The sequence below is a fragment of the Diceros bicornis genome, chromosome 27, assembly GCF_020826845.1.
Source record: "Diceros bicornis minor isolate mBicDic1 chromosome 27, mDicBic1.mat.cur, whole genome shotgun sequence".
Lineage (NCBI taxonomy): Eukaryota > Metazoa > Chordata > Mammalia > Perissodactyla > Rhinocerotidae > Diceros > Diceros bicornis.
The window spans coordinates 14,019,676-14,040,663 of record NC_080766.1 but is presented as its reverse complement, the minus strand read 5'-3'; the positions used below and the strand labels follow the sequence as shown (position 1 = coordinate 14,040,663).

The 20,988-nt window shown below is 35.3% G+C and overlaps 1 protein-coding gene across 1 annotated transcript in view; it reads right to left on the bottom strand.

Annotated features, from left to right (window-relative positions):
• Nucleotides 1-20,988, bottom strand: part of ROBO1 (roundabout guidance receptor 1) — a 482,076-nt gene that overhangs the window by 57,516 nt on the left and 403,572 nt on the right. The window contains exons 10-16 of the mRNA XM_058570690.1: nt 14,539-14,744; nt 12,944-13,025; nt 12,600-12,768; nt 12,347-12,513; nt 5,681-5,802; nt 4,764-4,995; nt 3,665-3,786 (exon numbers count right to left, since the gene is read on the bottom strand). Of these exons, the coding sequence (XP_058426673.1) occupies nt 3,665-3,786; nt 4,764-4,995; nt 5,681-5,802; nt 12,347-12,513; nt 12,600-12,768; nt 12,944-13,025; nt 14,539-14,744 (1,100 nt within the window). The remainder of the gene's footprint in view (nt 1-3,664; nt 3,787-4,763; nt 4,996-5,680; nt 5,803-12,346; nt 12,514-12,599; nt 12,769-12,943; nt 13,026-14,538; nt 14,745-20,988) is intronic.

The window sequence follows — 20,988 nt, the reverse complement described above, 5'->3', positions numbered from 1 at the left end:
GGACAGAGCAGGATGATGTAATATTATACCACGTTACTCCGAACAGTGCACAACTTAAAACTTATGAATTGTTTATTTCTTGAACTTTCCATTTAATATTTTCAGACTGTGGTTGACTGTGGGTAATGGAAACCATGGAAAACTATGGATAAGTGGGGGGATTGTTGTACCTTAAAGACCTCTTTGAATTTTCTCACATACTTTTAAAGGATTACATGAGGTGAGTCTACAAATTTTTGCTCGAAGACACGGGTTTCTATCAGCCTATATCATCAGGTTTTTTTAAAACATCTAGAAATTATTTGCCAGGAAAAAAAAGGACCTTGCAAAAAGCTGTCTATATCCAGATAAAGAACAATAATTTATCTATCATCATTCAGCGTCTGCACTCCTATTACGGGCTAAGCATGAATCTAGATGACCAGATAACACCAAACAAAGATGAGGAGGAAACTTTGAGTCTACTACAGACGGCCCACGACTCACAATGTTCTGACTTATGATGGTTTCACTTTACGATGGTGCAAAAGCGATACACGTTCAGTAGAAACCGTACTTCAAATTTTGAATTTTGACCTTTTCCTGGGCTAATGCTATGTGGTTCAATACTCTCTCACGAGGCTGGGCAGTGGCAGCGAGTGCAGCTTCCATTCAGCCACATAATCACAAGGGTAAATAACCGATACACTTACAACTATGGTGCACCCAGACAACCATACTATTTTTTACTTTCAGTACAGTATTCAATTACATGAGATATTTAACACTTTTTAATGAAATAGGCTTTGTGCTAGATGATTTTGCCCAAGTGTAGGCTAATTTAAGTGTTCTGAGCACATTTAAGTTAGGCTAAGCTAAGCTATGATGTTCTGTAGGTTAGTGTACTAAATGCATTTTCAACTTACTATGGGTTTCTCGGGATGTAACTCCATCGTAGGTTAAGGAAGATCTGTACTATACTTCAACAGTTCTCCAGGATAAAATTACCTGACACTGTCACAGTCACATCAACTTTTATGTCAAAACCAAGACACAGTTGATTTAAAAAGAGAGAGAGCTTCTGAATAATCTACAGCACCTTTGCATAAATATGGTTATTAAAAATAAAACTGAAATAAGAAGTAAGGACCATCCTAGGATTTAATTCAGTCTATGGTATGCTAAACTATTATCAATGAGAGGAAATTAGCATTCTGATCTTGTATTTAAATGGGAATATTAATGTCTTTGATAACATAGATGAGATTATAAAGAATAATAATACATATTTGACTTGAAAGGAAAATGTTCTTCTAATAAGAAAATTACTGTATTTCTCATTAACTTGGATAATGATATTTGTGATAGGAAATTGTTTCTAGAATATTAAGATTTTTAAACTACATTATAATCCTTATTTTAAATTTCACTAAGGGATTATTTAATCATAGAGTGATCTTTTGCAATGTTCAAGAACTTGTATATGGTGCATGACAGTATTTGGACTTAGTTTCCAGAAGAAAATGATCCATGGAGTAGTAAACCATGCTCTATATTCTTTATGATGTCCTCAAGCAATACGTGGGATTAACTTCAAGTAGCCTATTGTCTAAGCTGTAATAGGAAATGGGATTTAAAATAAATCTAAGAATATCAGTGTCCTCTAACACGTGGGCAATAACCTTTAATTTTATTCTTTGAAAGTTAATATTATTTTAATATAGTTTCAATGCATAACACCAGCAAATGGTCAGACTCTATATACCAGGATCTGACCATTTGGAAATAGAGTCCTTTGTGATTTTTTTTTTCCCCAATTACATTATGCAGCTGAACCAAAGCCACAAACTGATTTTGAAGCAGTCAATCAGATTCTGAAAGGCATTTTATTATTTTAAATTGACCATGAAGTTAAGTGAAATCCACCCTTTCACATTTCTTCAGGAGAGAAATGAGTTTTGACTCTTAGGGGAAAATGCCTACATTACACAATTTTGCTTGAGAGCTGAGACATCACCTCATTTTAAATCCTTAAAAATCTCTATAACTGTTTATTTTTCCGGACTGAACCATCGCATCCTTTCAATCCCCAGTATTGAAACAACCTTCAAACTCATGAGAAAGCACTTAAAAGTGTAGAGACTCTTACCTTTTAATGACTCAATTACACTGGAAGATCTAATTTGAAATACTTTAAAACATCCACAGTGCATTTGTGGAAGAATTTTAAATACTCAAAAAATATGTAGCCCTTTTAAAGTGTACACACATTTCATTTCAGAGGTTTTCAGTATGTTTTTAAAAATCATTTTAAAATAAAATATTATACCTAAAATTAAGCTCAGTATAGTTGGTTATTGTACAAATTAATTTGCTACTCAAAAGAACATTTATGGTCTTTATTTGGGCCTTAACTAAGAGTGCACCCGGGGAAATCTACCAAAACATATGCGCAAGGCCCCCCTGGCAGACCTACTAAATCAGAATCTCTGAGGGTGGGGACCAGGCACCTATGTGTGGAAAATGATTCACAAGTGATTCTGATGTTAGCATGTAATTAAAAATCATTGACCTACACTATAGAAGGTAGATGTGTTCACCCTCTAAATATCAGTTTCATATCAATAGGCAGAGTCTAAAATATTCAAACATAGGAGATAATCTACTAAGGATCATAATTTAGCTAGTAACTAGAAAAATACTCAGGTATCATAGAAACATAAGGCAGTGTCTAGAGAAATACATGTTTTGCAGTTAAATTTTTTCTAGTACATAGTGCGTTTACATAAATGTCGAAAAAATACACATAAAATCTATTTTCTATTAAGATTTTCCTGATTTGGTCTATCAATTATTTATTTATCATAGCTCATTAAGATTTTCCTATAATATAGACTCATTGATAGGATAAATCTCATGTCCTTAACTTAGTTTTTGTTGCACCCTGAAAACATTTGCTCAAGATGAATCTATGTAAGTCTCTCTAAATTCATCGAGTAAAGTTGATGATTTCACAGGTTAAAATAATTATTCAGAATCATTAGATTAAATCACTTGACAATATATCATATATTTTAAAAATTCATTTAAACATACAGAAATTTATAATTGAATTTCCTCTGACATATAAAATTTTGTTTAGAGATTTACAGAAAACAAGATTTTCTATAATCTTTCTCTAAATCTAAATATAAATCTAAAACAAGATTTATAGAAAAAAATCTGATTATCAGGCACACTAAAAGCATTTTTCCAACTTAGCCCCAAAGTTCTAAAATTTCAAACATGGAAAAAAAAACGAAAGCAAACCATATTGGATAGAAAGTGACAAACAGCCAATTCCATAGGGCAATCCCATCCTTCAAAATATATTTAAGCTACTTTTTAGGGAAAAAGAAAGATTTTTATTAGCATTTACATTTGTTGCATGTATGAAATTAGATGGAACTATATATTTTGTGACCACATAGACTCTCTCTTTCAAATTAATTTTTTTCAAATGGCTTTTCCAACAAAAAGGATTATTCTAAAATCACTGAATAAACAGGAAAGAATTTTAAGCAATAATTTTACACGCTGCTGTGTGGACCAGCAGATGGCGCCAAATATCCATGAACAATTTAACCAAGATTTCTTCTTCTTTGTTGGGGAGAGGGGCGTCCATCAGTAAATGAGTATGTCTCACCTTATATTCTTGGACCATTCCATTTTGAGTGTCTTCCGGAGGTGGCTGCCAACTAACAAGAATTGCTGTTCCGTTTCCATCATTCTTTGATACAGTGACACTTCGGGGTGGGGCACTGGGGGCTATTAAATAGTTTTAAAAAGTAGATTATTATGAGCGCATTAGAGAACATTGAAATCAGGTACTTAATATATAAAGTCAAACAATAACTATATGAAATTCATATATATGAATATATGCATATGTTTTAAAGATGTATCTCACCCAAATCTGAATAGTCCCGAACTATTTAAGTTTTTCCTTAATATTGCTAACCCATTGTTCTTGTGAATTTTCCATAACCAAAGTTATATAAATTATCTCCACAAAATCTCCCAGAAAAATTCCTATTTCTCCCTGTAACCCTAGTCCCATTTTCTCCCTAAAAATGTTCAAAAGCATAAAGATGCATGCTAATAATTCAAGAAATTAACTATATTCTATCATTTACATAATCAAAGTAATAGGCATTTTAGGGAAAATTCTGGTTATTTTTAAAGAGTATACTTGTGACATGTAACTTTTTACTTTTACATAAACATTAATTTTTAATTTCCAGTTATAGGGTGGCCAATCCTACTAGTTTGTCTAGACCTGACGGGTTTCCAAGGACATGAGGCATAAGCATAAAATGCTAATCCTGGAAAGTCCTGGGCAAACCAAGACATTACTCATCTCATTTACAAATCATCACTCAAAATAACATTCAATAAACGGATGGAAAATCATTAATGGAAAGGCAAGCAAATTGAGAACATTTCCATCTTGAAATGCGAATTTTAATTCTGAATAATTAAATACATGCTACATATGCCGTTAAGTAATACAGTGTTCACATTTGCACATCTTTACATAGACCACCATTAAAGCAAGTCAAGTATTCTAGAATTTTGCTTTTTAGTAGTTTTAATTAAACAAATTCTACTAGCAAAATATAATATACAGTATCAAGAGTTAATAATTAATGTCACTATTAACATTAAAAATTTTTCACTTAAGCTAATACAAGTCTAACAAATGTACTGCAACACACAGTAATCAAACATTTCATTATACTTGCCTTCTTCCAGGGTTTTGGCAAATTTAATTTCACTATCTGCTCCTTGAAATTCATTAAAAAAAGGACGAGCCTTAATTTCATAGTTGACTCCCTTTTTGAGATCAGGGATCACCACACTATTTTTGGCTGGGGTCCTCACTTCAAACACTAACCACTCCGATTCACCACGGTTGGCTCCAGTTGGCCGATAGAGAATTTTATATCCTTGAATATACTGAGACTGTTGGTCCACCTATTAAAAGGACAAATAAAAATGTAATCATTCGTATCGTTTTATTGGTTTATTAGAAAATCATGAAAATTAAATGTAACAAAATGCAAAAAATTCCATTTGGGTTCACCTCATGGTTTTCTAGTTTATATAAAGTAGAATACTAAAAACAAATCACTATCTTTTATAATGTGTTCAATTTTTCAGCTTAATGTATATTAGATATTAATTTTCTATGCTTCATGCAGAAATGTGAGAAATCAGGGCAGTTCTGTGACAGACATCTAGAGAAATGTCAGTGTCAAGGAGATGGGGAAATAAAATGTTTTTTTACCACTTTCTAATTTTAAAAGCCTACTTAATACTAATTAGAAATATTCCTAAGTTTAAAAACATTCATGTGATAATGATCCTATCACACATTGTATATTCATAATTAGTACTCTGTGTTTCTTTCCTCTGAGACTGGTAAATTCAATATTGCTACATAATAGAAAATTTATAGCCAGTCCATAGCTACCATAATAAACCATGCTTATATTACAAGTTATCATTGGTGGAGAAGTGGGTGACAGATATATATAATTTAACTATCTGTTGCATATATGCATATGCAACATATATATATTTGTCATATAATGATCTCCCAGAAGTCATCTGCTTATTAAAACTGAGATCAAATATTGCAACAACAACAACAACTCACTGTCCAGTGCACTTCGATTGAAGAGGAAGAAAGGATGGTAGGGTTGTGGAGGTGCAGTACAACATTTCCCAGTTCTCTCTGGACCTGCTTATGATCCACCCCCTGACTTGTCGGGGGAACATCTGCAACAATCCAAGAAGACTGTGTTAGATCCCACACAATGTTACCGACTTGAATGAAAACATGGTGAAACAATCCTTTCATTCACAGCAACTCTCGGAAAAGAAGAATCATTCCAACTGTGAAGCCAACCTGTGATACAGAATAAAAAAGGAACAATTTAACCTTTTTATTAGGATCAGGAAGAGAGGGACATACAGAGAGAGAGAGAACAAGCAGATAGCATGTAGAAAGCAAAAAAGAGCGGGAGGCAAAGATAACATTGGCCAACGGCAGCGTTTGAGGGCTCCTCCTTCCATGTCATGATCGTTTTCTTGCCGAGGATGAGGAACCTAGTGCAATCCCCTCTGTGTTTGTTATAACCTCTGTAGTGATCCTGACTACGCATGAAAGAGCCAGGAATTGCAGCGGAGTGGATCGGTAATGAAAACATGTAAGTAAAAAGCAAGCACAAAAAGAAATTAGACACCTTACATCTTATAAGATGAAGCTGGCTATCTTTCCAAATAAGGTATATGATAAGTTAGTGGCAATGATGGGGGATACAGAAGTCACCAGCAGAATGGAATGGAACGGAACAGAACAGAACAGAATAGAACAGAATAGAATAAATCTAATGAGAAAAGAGCATTTAACATTTATTTAATTGATGGTTTGCTTTAGTTTAGTTATTATATCACTGTAAAGAAGGTCTAATAAAGACTTCTCAATCTCAAGAAAACCAAAATTTTAGAAAGGAAACCAAGAACACAGCAAGAATTAAACTACTACTAGTGTTCATTTATGTTGCACTTTCTTTTTTCCAACAAGGAGGGGTTTTATTAAACTTACTAAAGCCTGAACCCATTTCTAAAGAGGTTTTCTACATACAGATGTTTTGCTTTGTTTACAATAGTAAAAGAAAATACGAGGTAACAAAGAGAAGAAAATAAAGAATTTTTTGTATCCAGAATTCTCCTTCTCAGAGTATTGTATCTTGGCACATATATTCTAGATTATTTACCATCCCATAAGACAGGAGAATTTTACTTTCCTATACAATTAAATACCTTCAAAGAACTGACTTTGGATAGAAAGCAAAAACATGAATATTAAAAATGAGGTTGGTGGGGCCGGCCCGGTGGCGCAAGCGGTTAAGTGCGCGCGCTCCGCCGCGGCGGCCCGGGGTTCGCTGGTTCGGGTCCCGGGCGCGCACCGACGCACTGCTTGGTAAGCCATGCTGTGGCGGCGTCCCATATAAAGTGGAGGAAGATGGGCACCGATGTTAGCCCAGGGCCGTCTTCCTCAGCGAAAAAAGAGGAGGATTGGCGGATGTTAGCTCAGGGCTGATCTCCTCACAAAAAAAAAAAAAAAAAAAAAAAAAAAAATGAGGTTGGTAAGTATCCTTGATGGCATTCATGGAAGGCAGGCAAATGGAAGAGACGACAGATCAAGAGTGCTATTCAACACTCTTAGATAGAATACCATTGACTGTACATACACTGAGCCTATAAATTAAGCTTATAAATAAGCAAAATGAGGAAAACAAGTGAGATAATTTTGGCTTCTAATACTTTATCATACCTCACAAATATCTTTGGCTCATATTGGCCCTCAGGCTACCTTATTATCACAGCCTATAGATAGAAAGCACTTGATTGTTACCTTTCCATCTCAGACATATTTCCTTCCCTACTGGTCTCCATCGTTCTTATAACCCAGCTACCATCTCTCTCTAGGGTAAGAGGGAAGTCCTTGGAATAAGACAGACTTGGGTTTGCATCCCAGCTCAGCAACATAACAGCCATGTAACACTGGAAAGAGTTCTTTTTTTTTTTTTTTTGTGAGGAAGAATAGCCCTGAGCTAACATCCGATGCCAATCCTCCTCATTTTTGCTGAGGAAGATTGGCCCTGAGCTAACATCCATGCCCATCCTCCTCTACTTTAAATGGGATGCCGCCACAGCATGGCTTGACAGGTGATACATCAGTGCTCACCCAGGATCCGAACCTGCGAACCCCGGGCTGCTGAAGTGGAGTGCGCGCACTTAACCACTGCGCCACAGGGCCAGCCTCGGAAAGGATTCTTAACGTCACTATTTTTCTGTCTCCTCATCTGTCAAATGGCAATATCAACAGCAGCTACTTCTGTGGATTGCTGTAGGACTCCATTCTGTAAGATATATAAAGTCCTTTTCTTGAAGACAGGGATCAGGTCAATGTTTGTGAACCCAGAATACCTAGCACAGTGCCACACAGATAAAATGTGTTTAATAAACATTGGTTGAGTTAAAGTAAATCACTGTATGGAAGACATACACATTATGTCAGCTTCTAAACATGTTTTCTCATATATAAGCTTCCATACTCAAGGAATCCCCTTGCCTTTTAGGAAGTATCTTCAAACACATAAATAACTATTTTATTTTTCATTTCTTATTTTTTGTGTGTGTGAGGAAGATCAGCCTTGAGCTAACATCCATACCAATCCTCCTCTTTTTGCTGAGGAAGACTGGCCCTGGGCTAACATCCACGCCCATCTTCCTCCACTTTATATGGGATGCCGCCACAGCATGGCCTGACAAGCGGTGCCTCGGTACACGCCCGGGATCCCAACCCCGGGCCGCCAGCAGCAGAGCGCGCGTACCTACCCGCTACCCCATGGGCCGGCCCTACGTAAATAACCATTTTAAAAGATAACTACTATGATTTACATCACAATTTCTAATTTCTCTGATTTGAGATAAACTTGCCAGTTAATTATTAGACTCCCTTGCCTAGTGTAACCATTTTGGCAACGGCAGTCTAGAATATTATTTTAGAAAATTTCCCATCAGAAAGAAAAATGGAAAGCAATGTCTCATAACGTAATATTGAGAAGTTTATGAATTGGCCCCTTTATTGTTCTTGTCCTCCTCCTCCTGAAAGAGATGCATTATAATGTAAAAGGTCCTTCCCAACATTTAGACTTAAACTCGGAGGAGACCTCAGATATGATTCTATCCAGCTGCTTCCCCACTATTGGAATTCCCTATACACAATCTCAAGTGAGATTATCCAGGCCCCACTTCATTATTTACGATAAGTGGTCTCTTATTATCTATACCACACATTTTCTGTACATTCTGTGTACATATTCTTTCAAGGATAAGGCTCAAGAATGCTGGGTGGATAGGACAAGCAGAGGAGAAACAGTGCTAACAGTGGCAACAACCATGACCATCCCAGCAATGACTACCAACAACCCTACTTGCCAGCTACTCATCTCATCTTCCTTGCATTATCAATCTTTGGAGAAATACGTCTCGATCACCCTGTGACAAGGCTCTAACTCCAACTGCAACATAGGTCTACCTGACTCCTGAACTGGAAACCATGCCCTGTATCTATGCAACTTTAACTTTGACCCAGCTCATTCATAGGAATCTCCACTTGGGGAAGACTTATTTGCAGCCATGTTACAGAAACGGTTATAGAAATTATAACCAAAATGAATCAATTTCCAACGAGTCTTTTCTGAATTCCCTCCACCCCGGCTCTTCCCCTCACTGCTTACACATTCTGCACTCTCCAACTGGATATTTTCCGGGTTTATCCCCAGGTTCCTGCTATAGTCAATTTTAGCCTGACCTTCAGCTGGGCTTCACAGCGTCTCAAAAGGAGTCCAAGAACTAGACACCGAAATCTGCCTCAGTGTTACTTCTACTCATTAGTCCTGCTCTGTTGTCTGGAGTGAGAATAAGCATACATTTTTCATACGACAGTCTCTTAAAATGTTAAGGAAAACAATGTCATGACTACTCTAACTTTATTATTTTTGGGGGTTAAACATGCCAAGATTCTTAGATTTCTTTTCCAATGATGTGATTTTCAGCCTTCAATGCAGCCCCATGAACTATCCTCATTGTCCTCTTCTTAAAAGTCTATCTGAAAATGTAGTGCTCAAAAAAGAACACATTACCCCATTCATGATCAGACCAGTTCAGAGTAAAGAGGGGAGATGACTGATCCAGACGTAATTCTGCTAATGCCAGCTAAGATGACATTTGTTCCCTTGGCAACTACATCACTCAGTTGGCTCAGAGAGGTGCTTTAATTGACTTCAAATATGAAGTCTGCCAGCCCCCACACCCTGACACACACTCACATGGATTTAAGCCTGGTATCGGTCTATCCTTCTGCAGCTAATTTTTAAAACTTAAGCTCAAGTACCAGACTTTTAAATTTGCTCCATTAATTTTAATCTTGTTAGTGCTGGCCCATCATTCCAGTCGAGATATATTTAATTCTGATTCTCTCATTCAGCACACTAGCTGTCTTTCTCAGTTTTATATCTACAAATTTTATAAATTTCCTTTATTTTTAGACCAGACAGTGAGAGAAATATGAGTCTGATAAAGTCTTACGGCATAAAACAGAAAAGAAATCTGAGTCTTGTATTCTCATGAATTGATTAGCTAATTTAATCCTTGTCCAATCTTGTGGAATAGGTATTTTTTAGCCCCATTTTATAGGTAAGGAAACTAAAGCTCACGACTAACTACCTTGCCCAGAGCCACACCGCTAGTAGGTTGAGGACCTGTGATTAAAAATTCTTTGATTTGAAAACTGTGTGCCTGTTTCATTATATTTCCAGTCTTCCAGTTGACATGGGTTCATTTCACTTAGATTGTTCCATTAGATATTCATGTACAAAAGTGAGTTGATTAAAATTTTAAAAGACTTTAATTTTCAGATAAAATTTTTACCTCCTCACTTACAAATGAGGATATATATTACGAAATCATTCATATATTACAGAACAGCAGTCAATCAAAAACTTTCATTTAAAGTCTACGAGGTAGAGACCACTGTACTGGGGACAAAAGTTTGAATTCACTTTACAGCTGTCACAGTTTCTGCATTCTGTACAAATGCGCATCTAATATTGAAAACCTCAAACCGCCTTAAGGCGGGCTCCGAGACTATTAGAGCTCCTGGTGAGGTGACTCATAACAGCAAATATAGGCATTTGGGTGTGTTGAATTCACACGGCAAGAGACAGTTGTGGGCATGTTCCACAACTCGGTTTGCTTTCTCTGTGAATTCTGAAACAAAAGGTCTTTCCAAAAAGATTGTTTATACATTTGCTGGAGACAAAACATTCAACATGGCTCACAGACGCTCTCCAAAACCAGGAATAAAGACTTTAAGTCTTTCAATCATTTTGTGCCCAACTTGATTCTATCACTGTAACTTAAAGTTCCAAATTTTCCTTTGGAAAAATACAACTCGGGATAGAGACATTATGATTCCTCCGTATGTTGAGAAAAGAATTTTATATTTCTAATGACTACCATCTAGAATTCTCTTTCATTATTAATATAAGGACAAGTGTATTTTAATTGCAATGACAATATGTTCAAAAAAAAAAGGTAAAGGTTGATTCAAATTCACCTTTTTTTTAACATATAAATGTTACTCCTATTAAAGCATTAAAATAATAAGCGGAGCAAGAGGGTGGACAGGAGATAATAATCTGTGTGTTGAAAGCTAAAGATAATTTTTATTCACAAAAGACAATAAAAAGCAATGTATCCAGAATGTGGTCCAAGTGAATAAATTTCCAATTCCGAATGTTTTTAGAAACAGTTTCAACATGTTAATTTTTCTTTTTATCTGTTTCTTTAACTCAGCTTTGACCAAAATATACATAACTTCCATTTAAAAGTTTAATATTTCATGGCTCACATATTCAACAAAAAGATAGACTAACAACATACAGACCTAAAGTATTTTTTTCCATGCTTTGTAGGAGGTTGACTGGACAGAGGGATAAGAACAAGTTCAAGTTTATCTTCCAAACGTCCCTTACATTTGCGTGATTTCCAGAGAGTATTATTTGATTAGGGTTGTAATTTTCAAAACTCATCTAGAAGTGCATGAGTACTAACCTCAAGATAAAATTTACTCAATTTCAAATACAATTATTATGTGACTAAGATTTTATATCCACATGTAACCATATTTAAAAATAAAGAAATTGAATATAATACAAAAATATTCACATAATATTTTTGTCTCATTGGATTTATGATTTTATAAAATGAGAAACATTGCTCTTTGTTATTAATCTTACCTTGGAGAGCTTAGTTTAGAAAATAATAAAGTTTGCAGACATTGTGTTTGTGTATTAAAAATTGATTGAGCAGCCGGCCCCATGGCCGTGTGGTTCCAGTTCTGCGTGGTCCGCTTTGGCAGCCTGGGTTCGAAGGTTCAGATCCCAGACGTGGACCTACATCACTCATCAGCCACGCTGTGGAGGCATCCCACATACAAAATAAAGGAAGACTGGCACAGATGTTAGCTCAGGGCTAATTTTCCTCAAGCCAAAAAAGAGTAAGATTGCTGATGGATGTTAGCTCAGAGTCAATCTTCCTCACCAAAAAAAAGATAATAATAATAATTAAGCAACTCGGACAACAGATCTATGTCACATATGCAACTCTAGCATGTAGTAAAAATGATTTATCTATAAAATTATAACATCTAAGGATAAGTAAGTGTCACGAGTAAATCAATATTTACCTTGTGTTTTCACTGGATCTGATATCTGACTTGGATCACTAATTCCATATGCATTAGCTGCCCTCACAAGGAAAAGGTAAATTGCATTAGGTTTGAGTCCTTTAACAGCAAATGTTTCTGTTTTCACATTCTCTGCTACGGTCTGCCAGCTGCTCCCAGACGCATGGCTAAGGAGAGATACGCAAGTTAGAACATGCATATTTAATGGTAAATCAAAATAAAGAACAACTAGGAAACATCATCTTCATTTTACCTGAAGGCTTCTATAATATAAGATGTTGGAGTTGCACCTGAATTCAAATTTGGTTGCCATGACAATGTTACTGTATTTCTGCTGACGTCTGTAACTTCAGGTTTTGAGGGGGCACTAGGGATTAAATTAGGGTCGGTGGGTCTTGGAGGCTGGACTGGAACTCCAAATTCTAACAAAGGGGAAAAAGATGAAAGATGTTTACACATGTACAGATAAGCACACAAACGCAGATAACGTATCCACACACCTCCTTAGGCATCAGGACATCTACCTCATCTATTTACCAGAGAGTAAACAATTGCTCTTGAAGTTTTATTTTAAGGTAAAAATGCTATCTAATTTACCTTGGACTTCAATGTAAGCACTCCATGTCGCTTCACCACTGGGGGTTGATGCAATGCAAGTGTACCGACCAGTGTCACCCAGCTGAGAAGACAGACGGAAAATAAATATTTGGAACAATCAAGAGCTCACTGGGCTAGAAAAACAATTATAGTTTTGTATATGGCCCATGAATATGGATAAATGCATTAAAATTCGCTAACCAGAAACTTCCTCTTAATTGAATATATTTTTATTGAATGTGAAAGTATTGCATGAAAACAGAAAAAAGATTTCATATTGTTATGCTAATTGCATAATAAAATATAACATTTAATTGCATTAGCATATCACTTTTTCAGTGTCAGGGACAATAAGCAATTCAAAAGGTTAATCTTTATTGCTAAATTATATCTTTATATTTAATAAGTCACATAATAAGGCTGATAAAGTTTAGCCAGTAACTATTCTTGCTATTTCACATTTTATCAGAATTGTAATTATATAGATATCTGAGATAAACAGATATTTATAGAAAAAGGATAGACACAAAATCATTTCTTTTTATTCACTCTTTCTTCCCACTTTTTTTTAATCTGTAACTTAAGGCAGCTTAATAAGTATGAAGCCAAACTCTAGCTGGAATGAATGTTCTCTCTCCCTTCTACAGACTGAATGCCAGAAACAGACACAGGTCACATGTCCAACTTTAGAAGCAGCAGCAGCATAAGGAGCCCATATACCTCTGCTTAAGGTAACAACTCTATCTTCAAGGAACGTCTGAGAAAGAAAGAATGTTGTCATCTGGCTCTGGCAATTGCAATGAAAAAGTCACAATAGTTGTCACAAAGACGTACAACATATTGTGGTATATAAAATGAACTGTTATGCTGATCCAAAACTCCGAAGAAGCCACCCACAATAAGCAATAAAGCAATTGAAATTTAGGTTTATTGCTGTCAAGGCTATTCTTTCATAGGCCTCATGAGCCTGTCTGATCTTGACCTAAAAAGAAAAAGAAAAATCAAAACAAAACAACACAGTCCTGAAAGAACAAGTATGGGATGAGAGGCCCTGGGAAGGTAAATCCCAAATTGTTCCCACAGTCCTGGGGGATTTCCATCATTTAACATTCTGATTTGAAATGTATGCTGAGTGTGTACATTGTCTTATGGTTTTTCTTTGCATGTATAGTATGTGTAATTGCAAAATGCTGAACCAAATATTCACATTAGAGGAACTGTTTCAGTATATTGCACATAAAATGGTACTGAACATATCTTTGAAAAATGCTTTATATAATGATTACATCAAATGACTACTTGGAAGGTACTTTTTCTCCAACAAAACCCCATCTGCTTTCTTCAATAGGTCTCAGAATTTTTTTTTTCTCTTCCATATGAAAGCTTAAATTAGTTGCCATGGGCTAAATTATGAGTCAAATCATCTTAAATATACACAGTGGAATATCTAAAAGAATAAAGCTTCAAATTAAAAATATATTAATACTGTTATTTAGCATTTCATTGATTCTAAAATTTGAGACTTCAACACTAGTTGCTGGAGGCAAAAATAAAGTGGAACAAAATGGGAAACCCAGGGTGTTATTTCAAGTTACCTTAGCGTATCGGATCTGCAGGACTCCGGTCTCCAGCTGCTTGATCCGAGAATCTTGGGTTGAAACAAGAACTCCATCCTTTCTCCACAGGATCGTGGGCACTGGACTGCCTGTGGCCACACAGCTGAGCACTAAAGTACCATCCACCGCTACAGTCTGATTCACGGGACCTTGTCGAATGACTGGGGGAGGCCGGTCTGCAATCACTGCCAAGAGAAACAACAGGAAATAGATTTCTGCGACTGGAAGCAATTTTCTAATCATCCGAGCAACAGCAGTTGCTCTAGGCTTTGAAACAAACTAATTAAACAAGTAATTAAAGTAGGAGACATGCATCATTCAGAATGCATTTATATGACGCACTGATTCAGAATATTCAAATGAGATACAATGTACTCCTTTCCAATGGCCACTGACTGAGCTCGCTGCACTGTCAAGTGAACCATTTAACCTTAGGGTTCAGGGACTAACCAAGGATTGTGGATGGTGAAGTAGCTGTCTGGTAGTGACAGGTGGAATGCGGCCCTTTTTAGACTTTAAAATACTTAAAAACAAAACACAACCACCGAAAAACCATTTACCCCAAGGAAACGTATGAGACAAATTTTCATAAATGAACCAAAGCCAACTTGATATTCGATAACTGCTTTATGTCCAACAGAAAAAATGATGGTACTATACCAGCATGTTTGACAATTTTGGAGTCAAAAAGTTGCTTTGGACTTTTATAATTTACAAATCAATATAACTGAGCTCTTTTTATCTTGGAATTCTTTCAATTAAAAGAATATGTAAGTAAAAATTTCCCAGCCCTAATGAATTCAGAGAAATCGGAAAACTTCCCAAATACATGGTTGGTAGGCTAATTCAAAAATACAACTCAAGGGGCTGGCCCGGTGACACAAGTGGTTAAGTGAGCGCACTCCCCCGTGGCGTCCCGGGGTTCACCAGTTTGGATCCCGGGCGCACACTGACGCACCGCTTGTTAAGCCATGTTGTGGCGGCGTTCCATATAAAGTAGAGGGAGATGGGCACGGATGTTAGCCCAGGGCCAGTCTTCCTCAGCAAAAAAGAGGAGGATTGGCATCAGATGTTAGCTCAGGGCTGGTCTTCCCCATGAAAAAAAAAAAAAAATACAACTCAAGCTGATGTCCTAACTTGGTAAATATCATACTTCCATATTGTAATTATAGGAACGGGAAAACACTTTTGCTAATTCTGTTGCTTAATAGTTTAATGTGCTATGGAAGGTAACAATGGGAGGAATTTTTATAATATATAAATTAAATTCTCATTATTACATGAAAAATCTAAAATTTAAGCACTTTATCTGAGATAATAAAACCATTATTTTAGGGAAAAATCTAAAACAACTGTGGTAGAACTAGAATAAATCCTGCATTAGAGAGATGTTCTCATCCTCTGACCTAGGCAATTTAGGTGAAACTCCACAGATGATTTTTTAAATGAATAAAAATTAAAAATAAAGTTTCAGAAATTTTTTTCATTATTAAGTTTTAAAATTCTGGATATTAGTTAAAAATTTTTTTTAAAGTTACAAATATACAAAAGACAATTTTAAGAAGTTGCCCGATGAAAGGAAACCAGTTGCCAGAGTAACTAGACTTTGGATGTAACAATTTGCAAAGCTGGATGTGTCATGTTCAAAGTTTTATGCACCAAAGATTTTCACAAGCTGGAGTCACACTTCAATTTGTTCCTCATTTATCATGCAATAAATATTAGTGGTGTGCATTCAATCTAAGAAAAACAAGAAAGCAAGAGAGTGAAATCAGCAACTGTGCATTTTCACCCTACCCTTCCCATTCTCTTCCATCCTTGGTTACCAGTGTGAAATTTGCTAATGCCAGGGGGGCGTATTAGAAGGCTGGAGTTTGAAACTTGGCAGAAGTGTTTCAGATACTCTATGGATGAAAAATGTAAGCCAATAATCCCTTTGCTTAGAATTGGTTAATCTTTTCTACATTATCTGTTGAGATTGGCTAAAATCAAATTAGAGGCCTCTCCTGATAAGTATGAAAAAAGAATAAAAGTGTGTTATTGCATCGGGGTTTTTATAAGACTCTACCACCTGTGTTCCCTTGATTATAAGAATGAATGAATATTTATTTCCAGACATTAATTAAATTAGTAACAGAGCGCTTGTCTATAACTGATTATAATTAAGTCCAGTAACAGAGTGGTTTACATTTGGTAGTCTTATTATTTTTAGAAACAATCCAATATCTGGGGATTTATTCGATTTTCTGTATCTTTACAGTTTTATGATATTTGCATCCTATTTAGCATTATCCACACCTCCTCATCCCATCTCAACGCAGTTTAATGGTGTTGTTTCTCTGTCATTTATTTTTTCCTGGTTTACACTGGGTAGTTTACAAAAGTAAAGCAGACAAACAGGAGTAGGGTTGATTACCAGCCCCAACGTCTGTCATGTGTCTTTGGGCAAGTTTATTAAATTCTCTAGGCCTCAGTTTTTTTTTCTGTAAAATGAGGATAAGAATTTGTTCTAGCCAGCTCAAGGGATTGCTATGAAGATTTAAAAGGGATAATAGATATGAAAGTGCTTTTCATAGATAATAGATATCTGTGCTACCCAATATAGATGCCAATAGATTCCAGAGGCTACCGAGCACCTGAGAGTGGCTAGTGTGATTGAGGAACTGGACGTGTAATTTTATTTATTTTTAAGTAATTTAAATGCTATTTTAAATAGCCTCATGTGGCAAGTGGCTATCACACTGGACAGTGCAGATGTGTTTTAAAAATCAGTTCTGCTACTTATCGTCTGTATGATGTGGGCATACCTCTTCACCATTCTCTGCCTGTGTTTCCTCATCAGTAAAATGAGATGTTGTCAGACTTGAAATTGCTGATTTGTGAAAACTTCTTGGCATAGTGCCTGGCACAAAGGAAGCACTGAATAACTGTAACTTATTATTAGTATCAGTGTAGTGGTAATAGTCGTGGTAGCAGCGCTGATATAAGTTGTGTAAGAGGTGGTGTAACCCCATTACAGCAGGGTTTATAAAAGTTTACCTATCTTTTCCCCATGTTCAATGAAACATTTAAAGACCCTAAAAAATGGGCTTATATCATCAGAGGTAATATTTTGTCACCTCAAAAATAATGATCATGAAGACTATATTAATACATCCAAATATATTTATAAAATAATTTTAAGTGAAAAAGAATACAAAATAACATAGCCACACTGACTGGTTTAAATATGAAAAATTCACATTTATACACCAACAAACATCAGAGTTACATATTACAATTGCCATCAGTTTGCAAACATCATATCACGCAAACCAATGAGTTAGGCTGTAAAATATTATTATCCCATCTTAGGAATCAAGGAACTGGAACTTTGAAAGTTCAAGTGACTTGTCCAAATCAAATAGTTAGCAACTGGTAAATCTCTTTTCTCAATAAAAGTTAACACTCTTTCCACTGTCTATCAGTAACTTTTGAGAGATGAATAGAAGTGATTTTAAATTTTATGTATAATTTAATAATCATTAACTATTTTTCTCTTACATTCTAGCAATAAGGAGAAGAAACATTTTCAATTAAAGAGGTGATATGAATTTCTATGTTCCTGAGTCAAATGCTATTTAGGGTAGCCCACAGCTACAGAGAAGAACATTTCAAAGACAGACACTATTCCACCATATTTTGCGCCTCATGCTTTATTCTGCCTTTGCCTTCGCTCTGTTTGCAAACAATAAAGAAGGTCAAGAAGCTAAAGTCAAACGGTATCCAGAAAGTACTCTGCCTACTAGCTATCCTCGTGAATTGACTTGGTAATATACAAATACTGATACTGCCAGCACTGACAATAATTATAGTTTACCTATGAAGAACAAGTCCACATTGTACACTGTTTGTACAACACCAATGAACCCCAAAATAAACAAACTAAACTAAACAAACAAAACAAATATACAATATGTTCATTGTACAATATCAAAGAATTCCAAAGTAAACAAACAAAACTAAAAATACAGCCACAGCAAACACAAAATCACCTTAAGTTTCCCCAGAGACTGTAAGATAAAACAGGACATTTAGTGTTAGCAGTGAATTAGGGATGAATCCCAAATTCACAAATTTAGGGTTTTGGTTTTTGTTTTAGTTTAGCAAAAGTTGGTATGCTTGATCTCTTCTCACAAATACAGCAACTTATGATAATGCCATGTCAGACGGTACATAGATGCTTTCAATTATTAATTATGAGAATAACAAGAGACACTTGAAAATATCTTACCATAATTTTCTTTGGCCTTTTTCATGTACATCTGTATATACAAGTTGCTTGTATATACACAGGTTGCTTTATAAAGTTGCAATTATACATGTATGTGCAATTCTATGTTCTACTTTTTCTACATATTGATTATATTGATCATAATCAAATTCATCACATGGTCTTCACAACCATCATTTAATGAGCGGTAATGTATGTAAGAAATTGTAAAAACATTTAAGTTCATTCTAACTTATTGGAGCCAGTACATATATAATATGTATCACAGACAGGGGTAAGAGTTCAGACTTTTGAATGAGACAATCCTAACTTTGAATTCTGACTTAACCAAGAGCCAGCTGCTCATTCCTTCCTTCTTTGTTTTATCCACTAATTCAAAAGTATCTACTGAGCATCTACCACATGTCAGACTTTGGATAATGAGTACATTTAACTTGATTGGCCAGACATGACCCTGCTCTTATGGAACGTAGGGTCTAATAAAGAATACAGGAAAATAAAGAAAGAAGATAGGAAAGTATAGGATGCAATATGTGTATACAGGCATACCTCAGAGATATTGTGGGCTCGGTTCCAGATCACCGCAAGTAAAGTGAATATTGTAATAAAGTGAGTCACACAAATTTTTTGGTTTCACAGTGCATAAAAAAGTTATGTTTACACTATACTGTAGTCTATAACGTGTGCAATAGCATTATGTCTAAAAAAATGTACATACCTTAATTTAAAAAATACTTTATTGCTAAAAAATGCTAACCATCATCTGAGTCTTCAGCAAGTAGTAATCTTGTTGCTAGTGGAGGGTCTTGTGAAAAATGCAATATCTGCGAATTGCAATAAAGCAAAGCACAATAAAATGAGGTATGCCTGTACTTGGCAGGGGTAGGGGCATACTACCCATATCTGAGGAATTAGAGAATGCTTCTTGAAGGAAGTGAAATTTCAAGCCAGTAGAAATAGCATGTGCAGAAGTCTTAAAAGAAAAGCATAGCAAACACAATAAAATTAGGGCATGTGAGCAACAAAGTATTCAGAGCTGAGCCTGCAGAGGTCAGATCACAAATTACAAAGTATATTAAGGAATATAAACTTTATCCTGAGAGCATTAGAAAACAAAATAAGAAAATTACCATATTAAAAAATTCCTCAAGAATTTTTTTGAATTTCAAAAGGGTATGTATAAAATCCCATCCAACACTATACTTACTGATGAAATACTAAATGCTTTTCTCCTGCAGTTTGAATCAAGAAAAATATGTCCACTATCACCAATTATACTCTTAATATTGAAGATCACAGACAATGCAGGAAAAGTAAAAGAAATAAAAGGTATAAATATTGGAAAGAAGTAAAACTGGTTTTATTTGCAGTTGACAAATTTTGTTTATAGACATTTCAAAATTATCTGTCTACAGACTCTGAGAAATAATGAGTGGATTTAGCAAAGCAGCTGGATATAGGGTTAATATACAAAGGTCAATTGTACATCTCGCCTCAAATAATAATGAAATTTAAATATATATATGCAGTCACATCAAAAATCATAAAATATTGTAGATATAAATCTGTCAAAATATGTGCAAGACCTCTACCCTGAAAACTATAAAACATTGTTGAGAGAATTAAAAATCTAAATAAATTGAGAGAGATATATGGAATATAAACCATTTCCCTAAATTGGAAGACTCAGATTGTTAGGACGTTACTTTTTTTTAAATATCTCAATAATTTAAGTGAAATCAAAATTCAAAACTTGATTTTTTTGTTTGTTTAGGATGTGTGTGGGTGTATGTGTGGAAATTGACAAGTTGATTTTAAAATTTACAAGAAGAGGACCTCTAACAGCCAACGGAAAACAAGAAAAACAAAGTTGGAGACTTGCACTTCCAGTTTGTAAGATTTACTATAAAGCTAAAATAATTAAGACCATATATACTAGCATAAATAGATCAATGGAATAGAATAGAGAGAATAGAAGTAGGCCCACACATTTACGTTCATTCAAATTATGATTAAGACACCACTGCAATTCAGCAGGGAGAGGAATGTCTTTTCAACAAATTGATGCTGGAACAATTAGTATCCATATGGGGGAAAAAAAGGAATTCTCACCTTTATTTTACACCATACACAAAAATTAATTTAAGATGGATTAA